The 21,895-nt window shown below is 39.7% G+C and overlaps 1 protein-coding gene across 4 annotated transcripts in view; it reads right to left on the bottom strand.

Annotated features, from left to right (window-relative positions):
- LOC145510122 (uncharacterized) overlaps window positions 1-21,895 on the bottom strand; it is an 838,825-nt gene that overhangs the window by 804,307 nt on the left and 12,623 nt on the right. Inside the window, exon 3 of one of the 4 annotated variants that reach the window (XM_081500528.1) lies at window positions 10,413-15,035. The exons of the other annotated variants lie outside the window; for them this stretch is intronic. Coding sequence (XP_081356654.1) covers window positions 15,006-15,035 — 30 coding nt within the window. The 3' untranslated portion in view covers window positions 10,413-15,005. Of the gene's footprint in view, window positions 1-10,412; window positions 15,036-21,895 lie in introns of those variants that run through there. 4 annotated transcript variants of the gene reach the window in all.

Raw genomic sequence — 21,895 nt, 5'->3', positions numbered from 1 at the left:
GGGTCTCTAAATACCGTTTCCTTGGAGAAATGTTTGACTTGAGGATGGGGCAGAAAATGTAAAAGACAAGCTTGGATATCTTGTCATAATAAAAAGCAAGGAAGCAATTAAAGAAGTCTAGTGTTGCATCAAAAGGACTCAGGAGCCATAGTGAAAAAGCTCCCCTTGGACAAAGTTGAAATAATTTGAACATTAAAAAGAATAACAGCTGTACTTAATTCAAACAAGTCAAAAGTATTAAACTTCATGAGTTCATTTTTTTTTTAAAGCATTTTTGAAAGATGCCAGGAAACAAACTCAGTATTCTAAATACTGGTAAACACAAAGAAAATCAAGCATAGACTTTTGTTCTTAGGGTTTCCAAACAACTGATGAAGGAAACATTTCTCTTTAGAAAAAATTCCAGTTGCATGAAGTAATGATCGAATCAGAATGTGACCATTTTTGCAAACTCTGAATGAAATAATACTAGTTAATAGTCATCAATGTCCGCTTATATTACCATAGAGAAAGACAACCTCTCACTATGTGCCTCATGATGGAAATTCCCAACACCACGTGTGTTAGTTTTCTAGGGCTGCTGAAACAAAGAAATGTAACCTGAGTGGCTAAAGCAAAAGAGATTCATTTTCACACAGTTCTAGAGGCTGGAACGGTGAAATCAAGGTCTCAGCAGGGTTAATTTCTTCTAAGGCCTCTCACCTGGACTTGTAGATGGTCCATCTTAGGTTTTCTTAAAGTTTTCCCTCTGAAACTTTTTCCAAATTTCCTCTTCTTCTAAGGACACCAGCCATACTGGATTAGAGCCCAGCTTAATGACCTCATTTTCACTAAATCACCTCTTTAAGGATCCTATCTCCAAGAACAGTTCACGTTCCGAGGTAGTGGGGATTATGATTTCAACATACAAATTTGGGGGAGACACAATTCAGCCCCTAACAATATCCACAACATATTCTTGCCAAACACTAAAATCTGAATTAGATCAAAACTCTAATTTACAGGAAATATACCAGTTTACAGGGAATATAGGGAGAAGAGAAACATGTTAAACAATATAATGGGAAGGGGCTTCCCTAGTTGCTCTGAGAGTAAACCATTTGCCTTCAATGCAGGAGACCTGGGTTTGATTCCTGGGTCAGGAAGATCCCCTGGAGAAGGAAATGGCAACCCACTCCAGTATTCTTGCTTAGAGAATTCCATGGACAGAGGAGCCTAGCAGGCTAGAGTCCATGGGGCCGCAAAGAGTTGGACACAACTGAGTGATTATACAGTGGAAGTGAGAAACAGATTTAAGGGACTAGACCTGATAGACAGAGGGCCTGATGAACTATGGACAGAGTTTCGTGACATTGTACAGGAGACAGGGATCAGGACTATCCCCAAGAAAAAGAAATGCAAAAAAGCAAACTGGCTGTCTGAGGAGGCCTTACAAATAGCTGTGAAAAGAAGAGAAGCGAAAATCAAAGGAGAAAAGGAAAGATATACCCATTTGAACGCAGAGTTCCAAAGAATAGCAAGGAGAGATAAGAAAGCCTCCCTCAGCAATCATTGCAAAGGAATACAGAAAAACAATAGAATAGGAAAGACTAGAGATCTCTTCAAGAAAATCAGAGATACTAAGGGAATATTTCATGCAAAGATGGGCTCAATAAAGGACAGAAATGGTAGAGACCGAACGGAAGCAGAAGATATTAAGAAGAGGTGGCAAGAATACACAGAAGAACTATACAAAAAAGATCTTCATGATCCAGATAATCACAATGGTATGATCACTCACCTAGAGCCAGACATCCTGGAATGTGAAGTCAAGTGAGCCTTAGGAAGTATCACTATGAACAAAGCTAGTGAAGGTGATGGAATTCCAGTTGGGCTATTTCAAATCTTAAAAGATGATGCTGTTAAAGTGCTGCACTCAATGTGTCAGCAAATTTGGAAAACTCAGCAGTGGCCACAGGACTGGAAAAGGTCAGTTTTCATTCCAATCCCAAAAGAAAGGCAATGCCAAAGAATGATCAAACTACCGCACAATTGCACTCATCTCACACGCTAGTAAAGTAATGCTCAAAATTCTCCAAGCCAGGCTTCAGCAATACGTGAACCATGAACTTCCAGATGTTCCAGCTGGTTTTAGAAAAGGCAGAAGAACCAGAGATCAAATGGCCAACATTCACTGGATCATCGAAAAAGCAAGAAAGTTCCAGAAAAACATCTATTTGTGCTTTACTGACTATGCCAAAGCCTTTGACTGTGTGGATCAAAATAAATTGTAAAATTCTTAAAGAGAAGGGAATACCAGACCACCTGACCTGCCTCTTCAGAAACCTGCATGCAGGTCAGGAAACAACAGTTAGAACTTGACATGGGACAACAGACTGGTTCCAAATAGGAAAAGGAGTACGTCAAGGATGTATATTGTCACCCTGCTTATTTAACTTATATGCAGAGTACATCATGAGAAATGCTGGGCTGGATGAAGCACATGCTGCAATCAAGATTGCCGGGAGAAATATCAATAACCTCAGATATGCAGATGACACCACCCTTACGGCAGAAAGTAAAGAGGAACTAAAGAGCCTCTTGATGAAAGTGAAAGAGGAGAGTGAAAAAGTTGGCTTAAAACTCAACATTCAGAAAACTAAGATCATGGCATCTGGTCCCATCACTTCATGGAGAAACAGTGGAAACAATGGCTGACTTTATTTTGGGGGGGCTCCAAAATCACTGCAGATGGTGATTGCAGCCATGAAACTAAAAGACGCTTACTCCTTGGAAGGAAAGTTATGACCAAACTAGAGAGCATGTTAAAAAGCAGAGACATTACTTTGCCAACAAAGGTCCATCTAGTCAAGGCTATGGTTTTTCCAGTAGTCATGTATGGATGTGAGAGTTGGACTATAAGGAAAGCTGAGCACTGAAGAATTGATGCTTTTGAACTGTGGTGTTAGAGAAGACTCTTGAAAGTCCCCTGGACTGCAAGGAGATCCAAACGGTCCATACTAAATGAAATCAGTCCTGGATGTTCATTGGAAGGACTGATGTTGAAGCTGAAACTCCAATACTTTGGCCACCTCATGTGAAGAGCTGACTCATTTGAAAAGACCCTGATGCTGGGAAAGACTGAAGGTAGGAGGAGAAGGGGACGACAGGATGAGATGGTTAGATGGCATCACCGACTCAATGGGCATGAGTTTGGGTGGACTCCGGGAGTTGGTGATGGACAGGGAGGCCTAGTGTGCTGCAGTTCATGGGGTCTCAAAGAGTCGGACACGACTGAGCAACTGAACTGAACTGAGTGACTAACACACATACACACAATCCGCCAGATTCAGAATTTGGAAATCTCCAACTGACTTACTTCTGCAACAAATAAATTGCAAAGACAAAAGAAAAGAGGAAGAAAGGTACCCATGGAGTATCAGAGACCTGAGAAATACATAAATCAAATGCTATCTATGTGCCTCCTATGGATCTCAATTAAACCAAGCAATTTTTTAAAGGACCTCTTTGTGAGACAATTGGGAAATCTGAATATTAACAAATTCTGAAATTTTCTATATTATTAAGGAATTATTTTTAGGTGTGATAATTACTGTGGTTATATTTTTAAAACAATTTTTGTCTTTTAGAGATACATTTTGAAATATTTATTTACATATGGATAATATGGTGTCATGTGTCATGATGTTAGATTCATTAGATTCATGTCATGTCAGTAGATTCAGTCAATCCTAAAGGAAATTAGTCCCAAATATTCATTGGAAGGACTGATGCTGAGGCTGAAGCTCCAATACTTTGGCCACATGATGCGAAGAACTGACTCATTGGAAAAGACCCTGATGCTGGGAAAGATTGAGGGCAGGAGGAGAAGGGGACAACAGAGGATGAGATGGTTGGATGCCATCACCAACTCAATGGACATGAGTTTGAGCAAGCTCTGGGAGTTGGTGATGGACAGGGAAGCCTGGTGTGCTGCAGACCATGGGGTTGCAAAGAGTCAGACACAGCTGAACAACTGAACTTACTTACTTACTTAATACGGTGTCAAGTGAGTGTGCGCTCAGTCCTGTCCTACTCTTTGTGACCCCATGGACTGTAGCTCACCAGACTCCTCTGTCCATGGGATTTTCCAGGCATGAATACCACAGTGGGTTGCCATTTCCTACTCCAGGGGAGCTTCCCAACCCAGAGATCAAACACACTTCTTTTGTGTCTCCTGCTTTGGCAGGCAGATTCTTTACCACTTCACCAACTGGTATATGATGTCAGGGATCTATTTTAAAATATTTCAGGGGGAAGGAAGCACACAGAGCAGCAATGAGTTAATGCTCATAAATGGGTGATGAATACCATGCTCTCTACTTCTGGGTATGTTTTAAGTTTTCCATAATGAAAGGCGTATAAAGCAAACTGTAAATGAATGAATGAATGGGTGGTCATACCATGTATCCCACTGGGCAAGAGCCAAACAACTGAGATGGAAACAGGGAAGATCAACATACTAAGGGAAGCAATTGGAAATAAAATGCGACTAACACGTGATAGCAACTGCCCTTTCTTGAGTAATAGAAAGATTTCAAGACAAGGACTAGGCAACATCATCCATCTACATGCATAGTCACAAATTTCTACTGCTTTTCATCTTTATAATATTCCTGGAGCAGGGGACATATTGGGTCATTTTACAAATAGGGAATCCAAGATTCAGAGATGCTTGAAACCATTAAGTTGGTAAGGACCTGAGACAAACCAGCACCCAGGACTTAGATCTACTATATATATCCCCTTTCCCTTACACCACTCTGCCTCTAGGGGTTCAAAAGAGAATGAGATAATGGCCAAAACTTGAGTCAAGAGGGAGTGGTCTTTTATTATCTGGAAATACAACTTTGTTTTCTTTCTTTGTTCTTATAGAAATGTGTTTTAAGAGCTTCCCTTGCTTTGTCTTCTACTGGTACTCTTTTTTTTTTTTTAAAAGCACACTAAATGGTCCTCATACAAAAGAAATGTTTATAGTCATATTTCTTCTGCAGGTTCATTTTTTAAATTTATGTATTTATTTATTAGGCTGTGCCAGGTCTTAGTTGCAGCATGCAGGATCTTTAGCTGCGGCATGCAAACTCTTAATTGTGGTATGCGGGATCTAGTTCCCTGATCAGGGGTCAAACCCAAGCCCTCTGCATTGGGAGCAAGGACTGTTAGCCACTAGACCACCAGGGAAGTTCCTGCAGGCTCATTTTTACAGTAATGAATACCAAGCCTTTTTTTCACCTCTATAGTAATATACATAGAGCTATAACACCAATTTGAAAAGTATAAAGAAAACAGAGATAATGTGAAAAATATATGTGCATCCTTTATCTTATGCTACGAGTTTCTAGGTATTCCTTTCCGCCAAAATAAAACTCTTCAGACATGATTCATATGCAAATGTTACCTCAAATAAAATGGCATCCATCTTTTTCATTTGTAGAGTATGCTTTAGTTCCATTTTTATTTTCACTACACTCTTTTTAATAACACAGGGAAGTAGACTCCATTTTTAAGAGATCTCCATCAAGACAGGTAACAATGAAAGGATCAGCCCTTGAAACTGAAGCCTGGCTCACCGGTGATTCTACACAACCAGGCATTACTCAAGCTACTAGAATGTCAGTTTCTCTCTCACCCTAGATTAACTTATATGCAGAGTACATCATGAGAAACGCTGGGCTGGATGAAGCACAAGCTGGAATCAAGATTGCCAGGAGAAATATCAATAACCTCAGATATGCAGATGACACCACCCTTACAGCAGAAAGTGAAGAGGAACTGAAGAGCCTCTTGATGAAAGTGAAAGAGGAGAGTGAAAAAGTTGGCTTAAAGCTCAACATTCAGAAAACTAAGATCATGGCATCCAGTCCCATCACTTCATGGCAAATAGATGGGGAAACAGTGGCTGACTTTATTTGAGAGGGCTTCAAAATCACTGCAGATGGTGATTGCAGCCATGAAATTAAAAGATGCCTACTCCTTAGAAGGAAAGTTATGACCAACCTAGAGAGCATATTAAAAAGCAGAGACATTACTTTGTCAACAAAGGGTCTGTCTAGTCAAGGCTATGGTTTTTCCAGTAGGCATGTATAGATGTGAGAGTTGGACTATAAAGAAAGCTGAGTGCAGAAGAATTGATGCTTTTGAACTGTGGTGTTGGAGAAGACTCTTGAGAGTCCCTTGGACTGCAAGGAGATCCAACCAGTCCATCCTAAAGGAAATCAGTCCTGGATGTTCATTGGAAGGACTGATGTTGAAGCTGAAGCTCCAATACTTTGGCCATCTCATGCGAAGAGTTGATTCATTGGAAAAGACCCTGATGCTGGGAAAGACTGAGGGCAGGAGGAGAAGGGGATGACAGAGGATGAGATGGTTGGATGGCATCACCGACTCAATGGACGTGGGTTTGGGTGGACTCCGGGAGTTGGTGATGGACAGGGAGGCCTGGTGTGCTGCAGTTCATGGGGTCTCAAAGAGTCGGACATGACTGAGCGACTGAACTGAACTGAACTGAACTAGATTTTTATCTCCCTCGTGAAGGTTAGGGAAAGAGTTGAGGTGGAGGTGGACACTAATGATTTGTCCCTTACAGAATCATGTGCTTGACTGCTCCTTCAAGCTGCTTGTTCTCTGGCCACTTCTCTATCTGCAAAGGTGATAGGAGGGGTCAGGGGAGAGAGAGTCTTTACTTTCCCTTTATGAATATGCCTCGAATCAAACACAATGGATTGGGAGTACAGGGATACATAGAGGCCTTTTGGTCTGACATCTCATTTGTGAAAGGACTAATGTTTTCCTTTACAGACTTTTCTAAATGAGATTACATATAAAGATAGAAAAAGGCTGACAGGACTGGGAGATACTGATGTTTGCCTTGCCTTTCCGCTTTAGGCTTGTATCCAACCCCTGAGCTACAGCATCCATAGTATGCAATTTGTATACCAGGTAATTACCCTGGTAAGAGCACAGTTTCATTGCTTGTATTTTGCATGTGTGTGTTGCAAATCACTAATTTGTGATATGTAAATGTTTAAAGCATACCAATATTTTGCAATCATATTTTGTAATTTCCTTGTTTTTTAATACAATGGCAGCCTCAAAAAATGGAAGTTGCTCTGGCCTCTTTGGATATCTGAAAGGCCTCCAAGAAGAGGAAGAGGAGAAGGTATGGTAATAACAGTCACAACAGTGTGCATATACTAAGCATTTCTATGAGCCGAATGCTGCTTGGTATCCTAATTTAACTTGTTAATTAACACGTATTAATTAATTTAATCCTCACCTAAGAGGTAGATATTATCTCCATTTACAGATAAGGAAATTGAGGCACAGCTGATAAGAAGCTGTGTATCCACTGAGGAAACCAGAATTGAAAGAGACACGTGTACCCCGATGTTCATCGCAGCACTGTTTACAATAGCCAGGACATGGAAGCAACCTAGATGTCCATCAGCAGACAAATGGATAAGGAAGCTGTGGTACATATACACAATGGAATATTACTCAGCCATTAAAAAAATACATTTGAATCAGTTCTATTGAGATGGATAAAATTGGAGCCCATTATACACAGTGAAGTAAGCCAGAAAGAAAAACACCAATACAGTATACTAATGCATATATATGGAATTTGAAAGATGATAACGATAACCCTATATGCGAGACAGAATAAGAGACACAGATACATAGAACAGTCTTATGGACTCTGAGGGAGAAGGTGAGGGTGGGACGTTCTGAGAGAATAGCATTGAAACATGTATATTATCGTATGTGAAACAGAACACCATTCCATGTTTGATGCATGAGACAAATGCTCAGGGCCGGGGCAATGGGATGACCCAGAGGGATGGGATGGGGAGGGAGGTGGGAGGGGGGTCCAGGAAGGGGAACACATGTAAACCCATGGCTGATTCATGTCAATGTATGGCAAAAACCACTACAATATTGTAAAGTAATTAGCCCCCAACTAAAATAAATAAATTTATTAAAAAAAATAAAAAAATAAATATAAATGAAAGCTCAAAAAAAAAAAAAAAGAAGAAGCTGTGTATCAAAGTTTACTACAGAGTTGGCAGAAGCCAAAGGGAATTACAGAGTGTGAGGGAAATAGTATAAAACTAAACACTAACTAAAGCTGTGTGTGGTTAAAAGGAAAAGCATCTAAGGTTAAACCCTTCAGAAAGGGAATTTCCTTCCTGGAAACCCCCCAGATCCTAACGTTGTTTCTGGACCCTCATATTCTCATATGAGAAAACAGCTCTCTTCTCTACCAATCTCTAGAAAACGCACCTTTCCTTACAGGGACTGTTCTTGACCCAGGGTCGTACCTCTTCCCCACCCTTTCACTAGGGAGTGTGTTCGTGTTCAGTCATGTCTGACACTTTGCAACCCCATGGACTGTAGCCTGCCAGGCTCCTCTGTCCATGGAAATTTCCAGGCAAGAATATTGGAGTGGGTTGCCACTAGGGAAAAGGTCTCAAATTTTGAGTTACACAGTCTGGCATAACACTCAGAAGTTGAGGAAGAGGGCAGTAGGGGAGTGGGATGTTGATACTCCAGGTATCCAGCTCTCTTTGGTGTCTCTCTGACATGATAGGTGACAGTTAAAGATGGTCTATCTTGGCCTGTCAATAACTGTTGAATCTACCTGTATCTCCCTAAGCTTAACATTAACCATCAGAGGCAGTTAAATCTAAACCACTCCGTCGGGTTACAAAGAACTGTTCCAAAATGCTTCATAATTTGCAAATGTATATTTCTCAACACTGGAGTTAGTACTCTGAATTACTGTGGTTCCTTGATTGGGTTCACTGCCCCCTCCCCTCAGTATGTTTTCCTTAAGCAAACTATCTTCCTCTCCATAACTGTTTGGGGTGGATAGGAAGTATGTCGGTAAGGGTATGAAGGCTTAGGTCTTCCAGCCCCACAATATAAATAAGGTCATCTGAGACTTTTTTAAAAAACATACTTCCTCTGTATTCTAAGACATCAGTAAAAGACTGTGGTTGATATTACTCAGTTACATTTTACCCCAGCACCAAAAGTATTTGAGAGATCCCTGAGGGCTTGGTTGTTAATAAATGCTGTATAACTACTTTCTCTGAGGTAAGTACCAGGGCTTGGCCCTTACCCAGCTAAGTGGTAAGAAATCTCGTGTTAACGTTTTATTATGGTAAACATTATTTGGAGCTGGCTCTAAACACAGGGATAACTGGGTACTATAAACAATTCAAGGTCAGTTTTTAGAATGAAAGCAATGCACAGAATAGTAAGTTCTCCAAAGCACTTTTACACCAACTACATTGCTTCAGTCTCACAATAATGCAGAAAGGTCGTTAGACTTGGCATTATTAGTTGCATTCAATAGAACAGGAAATTGAAAATTTAAGTGATTGGGCAAGGTCACCCAGCTAATTAAAGTGCAAAGCTTGCTTTCAGACAGCCTAGTCCAGCTCTTGCCAAAACACTGACGTTTGCCTTCTTTATACCTGTAAAGCATTTCGGTTATTCCCCTAATATATAGTTCTATAGGCATCTATTAAAACTCATTTAATCCTTGTGATGGTTAATCTTATGCATCAACTTGACTGGGCTAAAGAATGCCCAGATAGCTGGTAAAACACTGCTTCTGTGACTGTCTCTGAGGGTGTTTCCAGAAGAGGTGAACATTTGAACTGGTGAACTGAGTAAAGCAGATGGCCCTCCTCAATGTGGGTGGACACTATCCAATCTGTTGAGGACCCAAATAAAACAAAAAAGTGGAAGAAGGGTAAATTTACTATCTCTGCCTGTGAGCTGGAATATCCTTCTTCTCCTGCCTGTGACATCAGAACTCCTGGCTCTTGGGCTTTCAGACTCGGCCTGGAACTTACATTATTGTCTTTCCTCAGCCACCTCCTTTAGTGGGTTCAGCAGTGTGTTAATCAAGAATACAAGTCTGACATATATACACTATGATGTATAAAATAGATAACTAATGAGAACGTGCTGTATAGCACAGGAAACTCTAATCAATAATCTGTGGTGACCTAAATGGGAAAGAAATCTAAAATAGAGTGGATATACTTATGTGTATAACTGATTGACTTCATTGTACAGCAGAAACTAACACAAAATTGTAAAGCAACTATATCCCAATAAAACAATAAAATAAAAATTAAAAGGTAGACATGGGGAAAAAAGAATACAAGTCTGAGATCCTGGAATGACCTCTGAAAGAAAAGTACTCAAATTGGAGGAGACAAAAATTCCTTATGGAAACTAGGAGCCAGCAAAAAAATAATTCGAGATATTATTATTGACATTAGGAATAACTTCTGAGAGTTATCATCAATTAACTAAAATATGTCATTGGGGAAAGAATAATATTCTCAACAAATGGTGTTGGGACAACTGGATATTCACACATGAAGAATGAAATTGGGCCCTACATCATTACACAAAATTAGCTCAAAAAGAATCAAGGGCCTGAATCTAAAAGCTAAAACTATAAAACTCTTGGAAGAAAATACAGAGGTAGAGCTTTGGGACCCTAGAATAATCAATATCTTCTTAGGATCAGCACCAAAAGGACAAGTAACCAAAGAAAACATTGATAAGTTGGACTTTATCAAAATTTTTAAATGTTGTACTTCAGAGGACATTATCTCTGAAGACAATATCAAGAAAGTAAAAAGATAATGCATAGAATGGGAGAAAGTATATGCAAATCATTTGCAAATCATCTAGCTAATAAGGGACTTATATCTAGAATATACAAAGAAATCTTACAACTTAACCATAAAAAGACAGAAAATTCAATGAACATATGGGCAAAGGACTTGAACACATAATTCTTCAAAAAAGATAAACAATGGCATATAAGCACATAAAAAGATGTTCAACATCATTAGCCACTAGGGAAACACAAATCAAAACCACAACAAGGTACCACTTTGTACCTACTAGGGTGGCTATAATCAAGTCTTAAAGAGAATGTGAACAAACCCTCCATATATTGCTGGTAGGAATGTAAAACAGTGCAGCCACTTTGGAAAATACTCTGTCAGTTTCTCAAAAAGATAAACAGAGAAGTATCATGTGACTCAGCAATTCTGCTCCTGGGTTTATACTCAAGAAATTAACATATGTACACACAAAAGGTTGTACACAAATGTTCACATTACAGTTATTCAAAGTAGCCAAAAAGCAGAAAGAATGTATATCAACTGATGTATAGATATACAAAATATGGCATATTCATAAAATAGAATAATATTCAGCCATGAAAGAGAAATGAAGAACTGATATATGCCATAAATGAATGAACCTTGAAAATATCATGCTTAGTTTAAGAAGCCAGACACAAAAGATCACATATCACATGATTCCATTTATATAAGATGTCCACAACAGGCAAACGCATGGAGACAGAAAGTATATTAGTGGTTGCCAGGGGCTGAGAGGAGAGGGAGATGGTAAGTGACTGCTAATAAATATGGGTTTAACAATAATGTTCAGGAATTACACAGTGGGACGTGAATATGCAAAGAAATAGAGGAAAACAATAGATTGGGAAAGACTAGAGATCTCTTCAAGAAAATTAGAGATACCAAGGGAACATTTCATGCAAAGATGGGCTCAATAAAGGACAGAAATGCTATGGACCTAACAGAAGCAGAAGATATTAAGAAGAGGTGGCAAGAATACACAGAACTATACAAAAAAGATCTTCATGACCCAGATAATCACAATGGTATGATCACTCACCTAGAGCCAGACATCCTAAAGTGTGAAGTCAAGTGGGCCTTAGGAAGCATCACTACAAACAAAGCTAGTGGAGGTAATGGAATTCCAGCTGAGCTATTTCAAATCCTAAAAGATGATGCTGTAAAAGTGCTGCACTCAATATGCCAGCAAATTTTGAAAACTCAGCAGTGGCCACAGGGCTGGAAAAGGCCAGCTTTCATTCCAATCCCAAAGAAGGACAATGCCAAAGAATGTTCAAACTACTACACAACTGCACTCATTTCACATGCTAGCAAGGTAATGTTCAAAATCCTTCAAGCTAAGTTTCAACAGTACGTGAACCGGGAACTTTCAGATGTTCAAGCTGGATTTAGAAAAAGCAGAGGAACCAGAGATCAAATGGCCAACATCCGTTGGATCATAGAAAAAGCAAGGGAATTCCAGAAAAACATCTATTTCTGCTTTATTGACTATGCTTTTAAAGCCTTTGACTGTGTGGATCACAACAAACTATGGAAAATTTTTAAAGAGATGGGAATACCAGACCACCTGACCTGCCTCTTGAGAAACCTGTATGCAGATCAGGAAGTAACAGTTAGAAACTGGACATGGAACAAGACCGGTTCCAAATAGGGAAAGAAGGACATTAAGGCTGTATATTGTCACCCTACTTATTTTACTTATATGCAGAGTACATCATGTGAAATGTCGGGCTGCATGAAGCACAAGCTGGAATAAAGATTGCCAGGAGAAATATCAATAACCTCAGATATGCAGATAACACTACCCTTATGGCAGAAAGCAAAGAGGAACTAAAGAGCCTCTTGATGAAGGTGAAAGAGGAGAGTGAAAAAGCTGGCTTAAAACTAAACATTCAAAAAACTGAGGTCATGGTATCCAGTCTCATCACTTCATGGCAAATACATGGGGAAACAATGGAAACAGCGACAGACTTTATTTTCTTGAGCTCCAAAAGCACTGCTGACAGTGACTGCAGCCATAAAATTAGAAGACGCTTGCTCCTTGGAAGAAAAGCTATGACAAACCTAGACAGTGTATTAAAAAGTAGAGACATCACTTTGCCAACAAAGGTTTGGATAGTCAAAGCTATGGTTTTCCAGTAGTCATGTATGGATGTGAGAATTGGACCATAAAGAAGGCTGAGCACTGAAGAACTGATGCTTTTGAACTGTGAGCAAGAGAAGACTCTCAAGAGAAGACTCTTGAGATTCTCTTGGACAGCAAGAAGATCAAACCAGTCAATCCTAAAGGAAATCAACCCTGAATATTCATTGGAAGGACTGATGTTGAAGCTGAAGCTCCAATACTCTGGCCACTTGATGCGAAAAACCGACTCATTGGAAAAGACCCTGATGCTGGGAAAGATTGAAGGCAAGAGGAGAAGTAGGCGACAGAGGATGAGATGGTTGGATGGCATCATCAACTCAAAGTACATGAGTCTGAGCAAACTCCAGGAGATAGTGAAAGACAGGGAAGCCTGGCGTGGTGCAGTCCATGGGGTCGCAAAGAGTCAGACACGACTGAGTGACTGAACAACAGCAACAAATGTGAATATGCTAAAAATCACTGAATTCATATGTTAGAAGACCAAATATTATGCTATGTGAATTATATCTCAATTAAAAAAAATAACTTTCAGCTTCTTATAAGTGCCACATTAAGGAAAACAAATAAATCACTTAATTCATGGAATCTAAACCCATCACCTGGGGCTTCCCAGGTGGCACGAATGGTAAAGAACTTGCCAACTAATGCAGGAGACTTAAGAGAGGCAGGTTTGATTTCTGAGTTGGGAAGATCCCCTGGAGGAGGGCATAGCAACCCACTCCAGTATTCATGCCTGGAGAATCCCATGAACAGAGGAAGCCTGGCAGGCTACAGTTCATAGATTTGCAGAGTTGAACATGACTGAAATGACTTAGCACACATGAAAACCATCATCAGGGAACCCAGTAAGAAAAGAATACTGTTCAGAAAACCACCAGGGAGGTCAGTTTGGCTGTTAAGACTCTAAAAAGTATTCTAGGAGCACTCTACTTCAGTCTCTAGGAAATCTGCATCATGCTTATACCATGACCAGCCCCAAAGTGAAGCTATGGTATTAGGACCAAGCTGATCTCATTTCTCATTAACCTCTATCTTGCCATCTTTCAGATGTTTCCTCTGCAGTATCAGAAAGAAGCAAGGTCAAGTTTATGACTCCTTTTCAGATAAATGAACTCAATTCATTCAACATATTTTATTGAGGCGCCAGATACTTTTTAGACCCAGGGAATCCGTCATGATCAAGATGGATGTTCTTCTCCATTGATTAAACTCATATTCTAATATGAAAAGTGGATAATAAAAAGTATGCTGTTTGTCTTCAAGGGCCTTCCCATCCCTAATCTATTCAATAGCCTTTTCTGATCTGTTTATGGAGAGGTGGGGTGCATGTCTGTGGATGGTATAAACCAGACTCCCTTTTACAAGCAGGAAACAGGCAGCAAGAAGAGAGAGATCAGGGTGTTTCTTCTCCCTGCCTAAGCCCAACAGTTCTGGCAGATTTCAGCTACTACATCTCCTGTAAAATAGACTTTCTCCACAGTGCCAGATCTCATTGGAAATTCTACTTTCTTCCTCTGACATTTTATACCAGAGCACGTGTGGTAAATTATCCAAAAGAGTTAGTTGCTCAGTTGTGTCCAACTCTGCAATCCCAGGGACTGAAGCCTGTCAGGTCCCTCTGTCCATGGGATTTCCCAGGCAAGAATGCTGGAGTAGGCTGCCATTTCCTCCTCCAGGGGATATTCCTGACCTAGAGATTGAACCCGGGTCTCCTGCATTGCAGGCAGACTCTTTACCATCTGAGCCACCAAGGAAGAAAGGAAGATTCTCTGAGAAGATAGCTAACAATGATTCATTTCAACCCTTTATGTTCTTACTGATCCTCCTCTTAATAGGTAGTATCTAGTTCACCTCCCCTTGAAACTGGACTTGCCTTTTGACTTGCTTTGACCAGAAGAATGTGGCAAATGTTATGCTCTGTCAGTTCTGGGGTAAGTCCTTAAGAGGCCCGGCAGCTTCCACTTTGACTTTCCTGGGACCCAGCCACCTAATAAGTGCTCAGGCTAAATTATTAAACAAGGAGAGAAAGAGAGATAGGCCTAGTCCAACACTCACCAGTCCAGCCACTCCAGCACAGAGGCACCGGATGTATGAATGCACCCATCTTGGATCCTCACTCAGCTCCAGGTGAATTTCCCCAGCCAACTCTATCAAGTAGAGAGTGGAGATAAGCCATTTCTACCAATGCCTGCTCAAATTGAATAACTGTGAGCAAATGAATGGTGGTTATTTTTTTAAGTTACTAAGTTGTGTTACATAGCAACAGACAACTGAAACTGATAGTAACGGGTCCTCACTGCTGCTAGTCCCAAATACTCGACATCCTTATTAATACCCTTAACCCTGACCTTGACTCCATGAATGGTTCATTGACTTCATTCTCTTGAAATAAAACCATTTTGAGCTCTGTTTCACCAGAAAGAGTGGTGTTTCTGCCCTGGGCCAAAGAGCTACAGCTTGGAATTGCTTTCATATCTCTGGGTAGAGCACTCATTTCATTTGTCCCACTAGGCTGGATATTTGAAGTAGAAGGAAAACAGAGAGAATGGGAACAGCTCCTTCCCTGCCATGCGTGCTTCCTCTCATCTCTCAATATACCTGAAAGTATGATTTTTAAAATTTATTTATTTATTTTGGTTACACTGGGTCTTAGTTGCTACTCTCGCTTTCTCTAGTTGTGGTGAGCAGGGGCTACTCTTTGTTGTGGCGCACAGACCCCTCATTGTGGGGCTTCCCTTGTTGCAGAGCACAGGCTTTAGGCCCTCGGGCTCAGTAGTTGTGGTGCATGGGCTTTAGTCTCCTGTGGCATGTGGAATCTTCCCAGACCAGGGATTGAACCCATGTCCCCTGCAATGGCAGGTGGATTCTTATCCACTCTATCACCAGGGAAGTCTTGAAAGTACAACTTTTTTTTTTTTTTATAAATTTATTTATTTTAGTTGGGGGCTAATTACTTTACAATATTGTAGTGGTTTTTGCCATACATTGACATGAATCAGCCATGGGTTTACATGTGTTCCCCATCCTGAACCCCCCCTCCCACCTCCCTTCCCATCCCATCCCTCTGGGTCATCCCATTGCCCCAGCCCTGAACATTTGTCTCATGCATCGAACATGGAATGGTGTTCTGTTTCACATACGATAATATACATGTTTCAATGCTATTCTCTCAGAACGTCCCACCCTCACCTTCTCCCTCAGAGTCCATAAGACTGTTCTATGCATCTGTGTCTCTTATTCTGTCTCGCATATAGGGTTATCGTTATCATCTTTCAAATTCCATATATATGCATTAGTATACTGTATTGGTGTTTTTCTTTCTGGCTTACTTCACTGTATATAATGGGCTCCAATTTCATCCATCTCAATAGAACTGATTCAAATGTATTTTTTTTAATGGCTGAGTAATATTCCATTGTGTATATGTACCACAGCTTCCTTATCCATTTGTCTGCTGATGGACATCTAGGTTGCTTCCATGTCCTGGCTATTGTAAACAGTGCTGCGATGAACATTGAGGTACACGTGTCTCCTTCAATTCTGGTTTCCTTGGTGTGTATGCCCAGCAATGGGATTGCTGGAGAAAGTACAACTTTGATGGGTGTGAGCCATACTGCCCAAGAAGAACCAGGACTAAAAAATGGGAGGGAAGTTAAAAGGGACTTTTATATAAGGTATGAAAGCATATTTTTTCCCACAGTTAGAAGTAATTTGAAATTAAGGCAACATATTTTTATCAATACAATCGGCAAAAATTGTAAAGAATAATAGCATCTAGTGCTGATGAGGATGTAACAAAGTGGGCTTTTCAATATGTTGCTTGGTGAGAATAAGAACTGCTGTCCTCTCTTTGGTACACAATTTGCCAACATTCTTAAATTAAAAAAACAAAACAAAACATGAAACATATCTTTCCCTGGTCCCACTTTTGAGAATCTATTCTAACCACCATATGTAAAGATGGATGTACAAAGGTCTATTTTATTGCCATACTGTTTACAATGGCAAAAATAAAAAGTAGGAACAACCTGATTATCCACCAATAAGAAAATAGTTCAATAAATTATGGGACATTCGCATTAAGTGTGACTCACAAGGAATCACACTTGTATTAAAAAGAATGATTTAGATCTGTATTTATTGAACTGGAGGGATATTCATAAGATACCATTAAGCAGATATTTTCAAAAGCAAGCATCATATATAGCATGATCCTAAAGCAAAACTTACATATGTGTACATAAATTTGTTTATATTTGTATGAACATGGAGACAGTATAGAAAAATACCTATCATGCTTTAACAAGATTACCTTAGTAGGGTGAAAGCAAATGGAAAAGGATTAAATTTCCTTTATGTATTTTTAGATTGTTTCACTTGTTGAAATGAGTATACGTCACTTTCATTTTTAATTCTCCTGTCCCCATCCTTCTTTTCACCTTAGGCAACCAGACCTAATTTATTTCACTTTAGATTAATTTAAACTGTTCTAGAATTTTACATAAATGGATTTATACATTTTTGTGTCTGGCTTCTTTTGTTCACTGCTGTGTCTATGAGATTCATCCAGATTGTTGTATATATTTGTAGTTCATTTCTTTTTGTTGCTAAGTTGTATTCTATTCAAATGGTATATTACAATTTGTCCATATCCTGCTAATGTACATTTGGGTTGTTTCTAGATTTTGACTTGTGAATTAGGCTGCTGTGAACATTCTTCCACAATAATTTTTTTATTGAAGTATAGTTGATTTACAATGTTATGTTACTATCTGCTATACAGAGAAGTGATTCAGTTATACATATACATACATCCTTTTTTATATTCTTTTCTATTATGGTTTATCAGAGGATATTGAATATAGTTCTCTGTTGCATAAGAATTTTGATGTAGATTTCCATTTCTCTTGGATACATATCTAGTATTTGAATTACTGACTCAAATGATAGATATATAAGGATGCATGAACATATTTTACTGTTGAAAATTAAAGAAAACAATAAAAACATTTCCAATGAAAACTTTGAAGAAAGAAAATGAATCTGTACTTCAAAAAGATAATACTCATTGCTATCTTTTTGTCTACCCCCTCCTCTTCCAATAGGTGTTTGCATGTGTCTGTCAGTTCTTAGGCTTCCCAGGCCAGACCAGTAACCCACTACTTTTGAGGATGAATCATCAAAGATGAGGAAATTCTAACGCTATACTTGCCCAACAGGAACTCAGTTTAGATAACACCCACAAATAGCCTTCAGATTCAAATGATAATTTAAGAGAACTGCTAACACACAGGAAAAGCAGCTTCCATAATCGGAAACTTCTTGCAAATCAAACAAAACAAAACCCATAACACTCCTTTTCTATAATAACAAGGTGCCACCAGAATAGATACTTAGCATGAAAAAGAAGAAATGAGTCAAATCAACACATCAAGAAAAAGAGTAGCAGAAGTAACCCTACTGCAAGGAAGAATTTATAAACAAACTGTGAACTAAACCTTGGTAACTTTCCAAACTTAAACTGAAAGTCCAGAATGCTACAAAAATCCAGTCAATAACAATGAATACCTAGTCTAGGAAGGATTGGCTAGAATAAACACTTTTTTTTAAGTGTTAATAAAAGGGCACTGCTACACTATCAATGACAGATTTTAGGGGTACCTGCTAAACCCATGGTCACCCTTTTTCTTGGAAGTTGCCTCGAGTTTTAACCCATAGGAGGGTCAGAATATCAGTATTTCCTCTAGGATATGGCTGTTTGGACCAGAGATGGGTCACTTATAGTTCAAGTTTGGATTCTAAGTGTCATGGTATGCCAATGAAGTATTTTGTGCAAGTAATAACATGGTCTGACATAAGAATTGAAAAGATCTTGGAGGAATAAATTAGGAGGCATTTGCAGTAGTTCAGGTGAGAGATAATTAAGGTCAGCAGTGGCAGTGCAAGAGAAGCCCTAGAGAACCCTTCAACATCTACAAGCCAGGGAGAGGAACAAAGGATTTCTGAAGTAGCCGACATGAAGGCCTAAAAGACTATGGGGTCATGAAAGCTAAGAGAGAAGGAGTTTTTGAGAAGGAAGAAGTGATCCACTGTGACTTGAGAAGCAACCACAAGGAGCCTGTTTATGAAGAAGACAGCCTTCTTTAAAGAGAGCAGAGAAACAGGGCTGTAGCAGGAAGAAGATAAAGTGACAAGGAAGTGACCTATAGCATGTTTGTACTTTCTTGTTGCATGCAGATAGAAATCTAAAAGGCCATGTTTTTAACTTGACATACGAGAATGCAGGTGATAAACTCCACAGAAGTCGGGAGGGCACAGAGCAAAGCAGAGAAATCCATGGAAAACATGAGTTGAGCCAGAAAATCACCAGCACAGCCTTGCTCACCTCCTTGGCTCATCTCTGATCACTCTTCCTGTCCCCGCTCCCACCACTGGGCCTTCTCTCACATCCAGAAACAAGCCAAGCTGCATGGTGCCTTGGGCCTGGGCACAGGCTGTTCTTTCTGTCTGGAGTACTCTTCCCCTCTCCACCTCATTAACTCAAAATTGTATTTTCACCTTCACTTTAAATGTCTCATTCCCAGAGAGGTCTTTCCTGGCCCTTTTCTCTATCCCACCTGAAGGAAACACCACCATTACATTCTCTCACAGCACTCTGGTTTTTTTCCTTTTCTTTTTAAAAAATATTTATTTATTTAATTAATTTATTTGGCTGCGCCAGGTCTTAGTTGCAGAACAGGGGTCTGTTAGCTGTGACCACCCTGTTCTTTTCTCCCACAGCATTCTTAATCACATACAATGATAGATTTATCAAGGAATGATTTCTTTAACATCCACCTACTCCCTCAGACTAAATTTTGTGAGAACAGGAATTAGTGTCTGTTTTCACAGTACAGTTCTTGGCAATGGGATAAATGCCCAAATATCAATGTATATTTATTTTAAGAATGAACCTATTCTAATACCCTCTCCACATCACCTGTGATCTCTGGATACTAACAGTGTAGCAATGATAACAGATCTTATTTAATCTGTTACATGTCAATCAGTGTGCTAGGAATTTAATGTATACCATCTCATTCACCCAGGTAAATAGCAGGGAGGGAACACAGCTCCACCCATCAACAGAAAATTGGATTAAAGATTTACTGAGCATGGCCCCGCCCAGCAGAACAAGACCCAGTTTTCCCCTCAGTCAGTCTCTCCCATCAGGAAGCTTCCATAAGTCTCTTATCCTTCTCCATCAGAGGGCAGACAGACTGAAAGCCACAATCACAGAACACTAACCAATCTGATCACATGGACCAGAGCCTTGTCTAACTCAGTGAAACTATGAGCCATGCCATATAGGGCCACCCAAGACGGACGGGTCATGGTGGAGAGTTCGGACAAAATGTGGTCCACTGGAGAAGGGAATGGCAAACCACTTCAGTATTCTTGCCTTGAGAACTCTATGAACAGTATGAAAAGGCAAAAAGATAGGACACTGAAAGATGAACTCCCCAGGTTGGTAGGTGCCCAATATGCTACTGGAGATCAATGGAGAAATAACTCCAGAAAGAATGAAGAGATGGGGCCAAAGGAAAAACAACACCCAGTTGTAGAGGTGACTGGTGATAGAAGCAAAGTCTGATGCTGTAAAGAGCAATATTGCATAGGAACCTGGAGTGTTAGGTCCATGTATCAAGGCAAACTGGAAGTGGTCAAACAGAAGATGGCAAGAGTGAACATCGACATTTTAGGAATCAGCAAACTAAAATGGACTGGAATGGGTGAATTTAACCCAGATGACCATTATATCTACTACTGTGGGCAAGAATCCCTTAGAAGAAATGGAATAGCCATGATAGTCAACAAAAGAGTCCGAAATGCAGTACTTGGAGGCAATTTCAAAAATGAAAGAATGATCTCTGTTTGTTTTCAAGGCAAACCATTCAATATCACAGTAATCCAAGTCTATGCCCCAAATAGGAATGCTGAAGAAGCTGAAGTTGAACGGTTCTATGAAGACCTACAAGACCTTCTAGAATTAACACCCAAAAAAGATGTCCTTTTCCATTATAGGGGACTGAAATGCAAAAGTAGGAAGTTAAGAAATACCTGGAGTAACAGGCAAATGTGTCCTTGGAGTACAGAATGAAGCAGGGCAAAGGCTAATAGAGTTTTGCCAACAGAACACACTGGTCATAGCAAACACCCTCTTCCAACAACACAAGAGAAGACTCTACACATGGACATTACCAGATGATCAATACCGAAATCAGATTGATTATATTCTTTGCAGCCAAAGATGAAGAAGCTCTATACAGTCAGCAAAAACAAGACCAGGAGATGACTGTGGCTCAGATCATGAACTCCTTATTGCCAAATTCAGACTGAAATTGAAGAAAGTAGGGAAAATCACTGGACCATTCAGGTACGACCTAAATCAAATCCCTTATCATTACACAGTGGAAGTGACAAATTAGATTCAAGTGATTAGATCTGATAGACAGAGTGCCTGATAAACTATGGACAGAGGTTCGTGACATTGTACAGGAGACAGGGATCAAGATCATCCCCAAGAAAAAGAAATGCAAAAAAGCAAAATGGCTGTCTGAGGAGGCCTTACAAATAGCTGTGAAAAGAAGAGAAGTGAAAAGCAAAGAAAAAAAGGAAAGATATACCCATTTGAATGCAGAATTCCAAAGAATAGCAAGGAGAGATAAGAAAGCCTTTCTCAGCAATCAGTGCAAAGAAATAGAGGAAAACAATAGAATAGGAAAGACTAGAGATCTCTTCAAGAAAATTAGAGATACCAAGGGAACATTTCACGCAAAGATGGGCTCAGTAAAGGACAGAAATGGTAGGGACCTAACAGAAGCAGAAGATATTAAGAGGTGGCAAGAATACACAGAACTATACAAAAAAGATTTTCATGACCCAGATATTCACAATGGTATGATCACTCACCTAGAGCCAGACATCCTGGAATGTGAAGTCAAGTGGGCCTTAGGAAGCATCACTA

The sequence above is a fragment of the Giraffa tippelskirchi genome, chromosome 6 (assembly GCF_054371585.1).
Source record: "Giraffa tippelskirchi isolate mGirTip1 chromosome 6, T2T-mGirTip1v1.2.pri, whole genome shotgun sequence".
In the NCBI taxonomy this organism is placed as follows: Eukaryota; Metazoa; Chordata; class Mammalia; order Artiodactyla; family Giraffidae; genus Giraffa; species Giraffa tippelskirchi.
The sequence above is the reverse complement of the archived record's forward strand: the minus strand, read 5'-3'. Positions and strand labels throughout refer to the sequence as shown.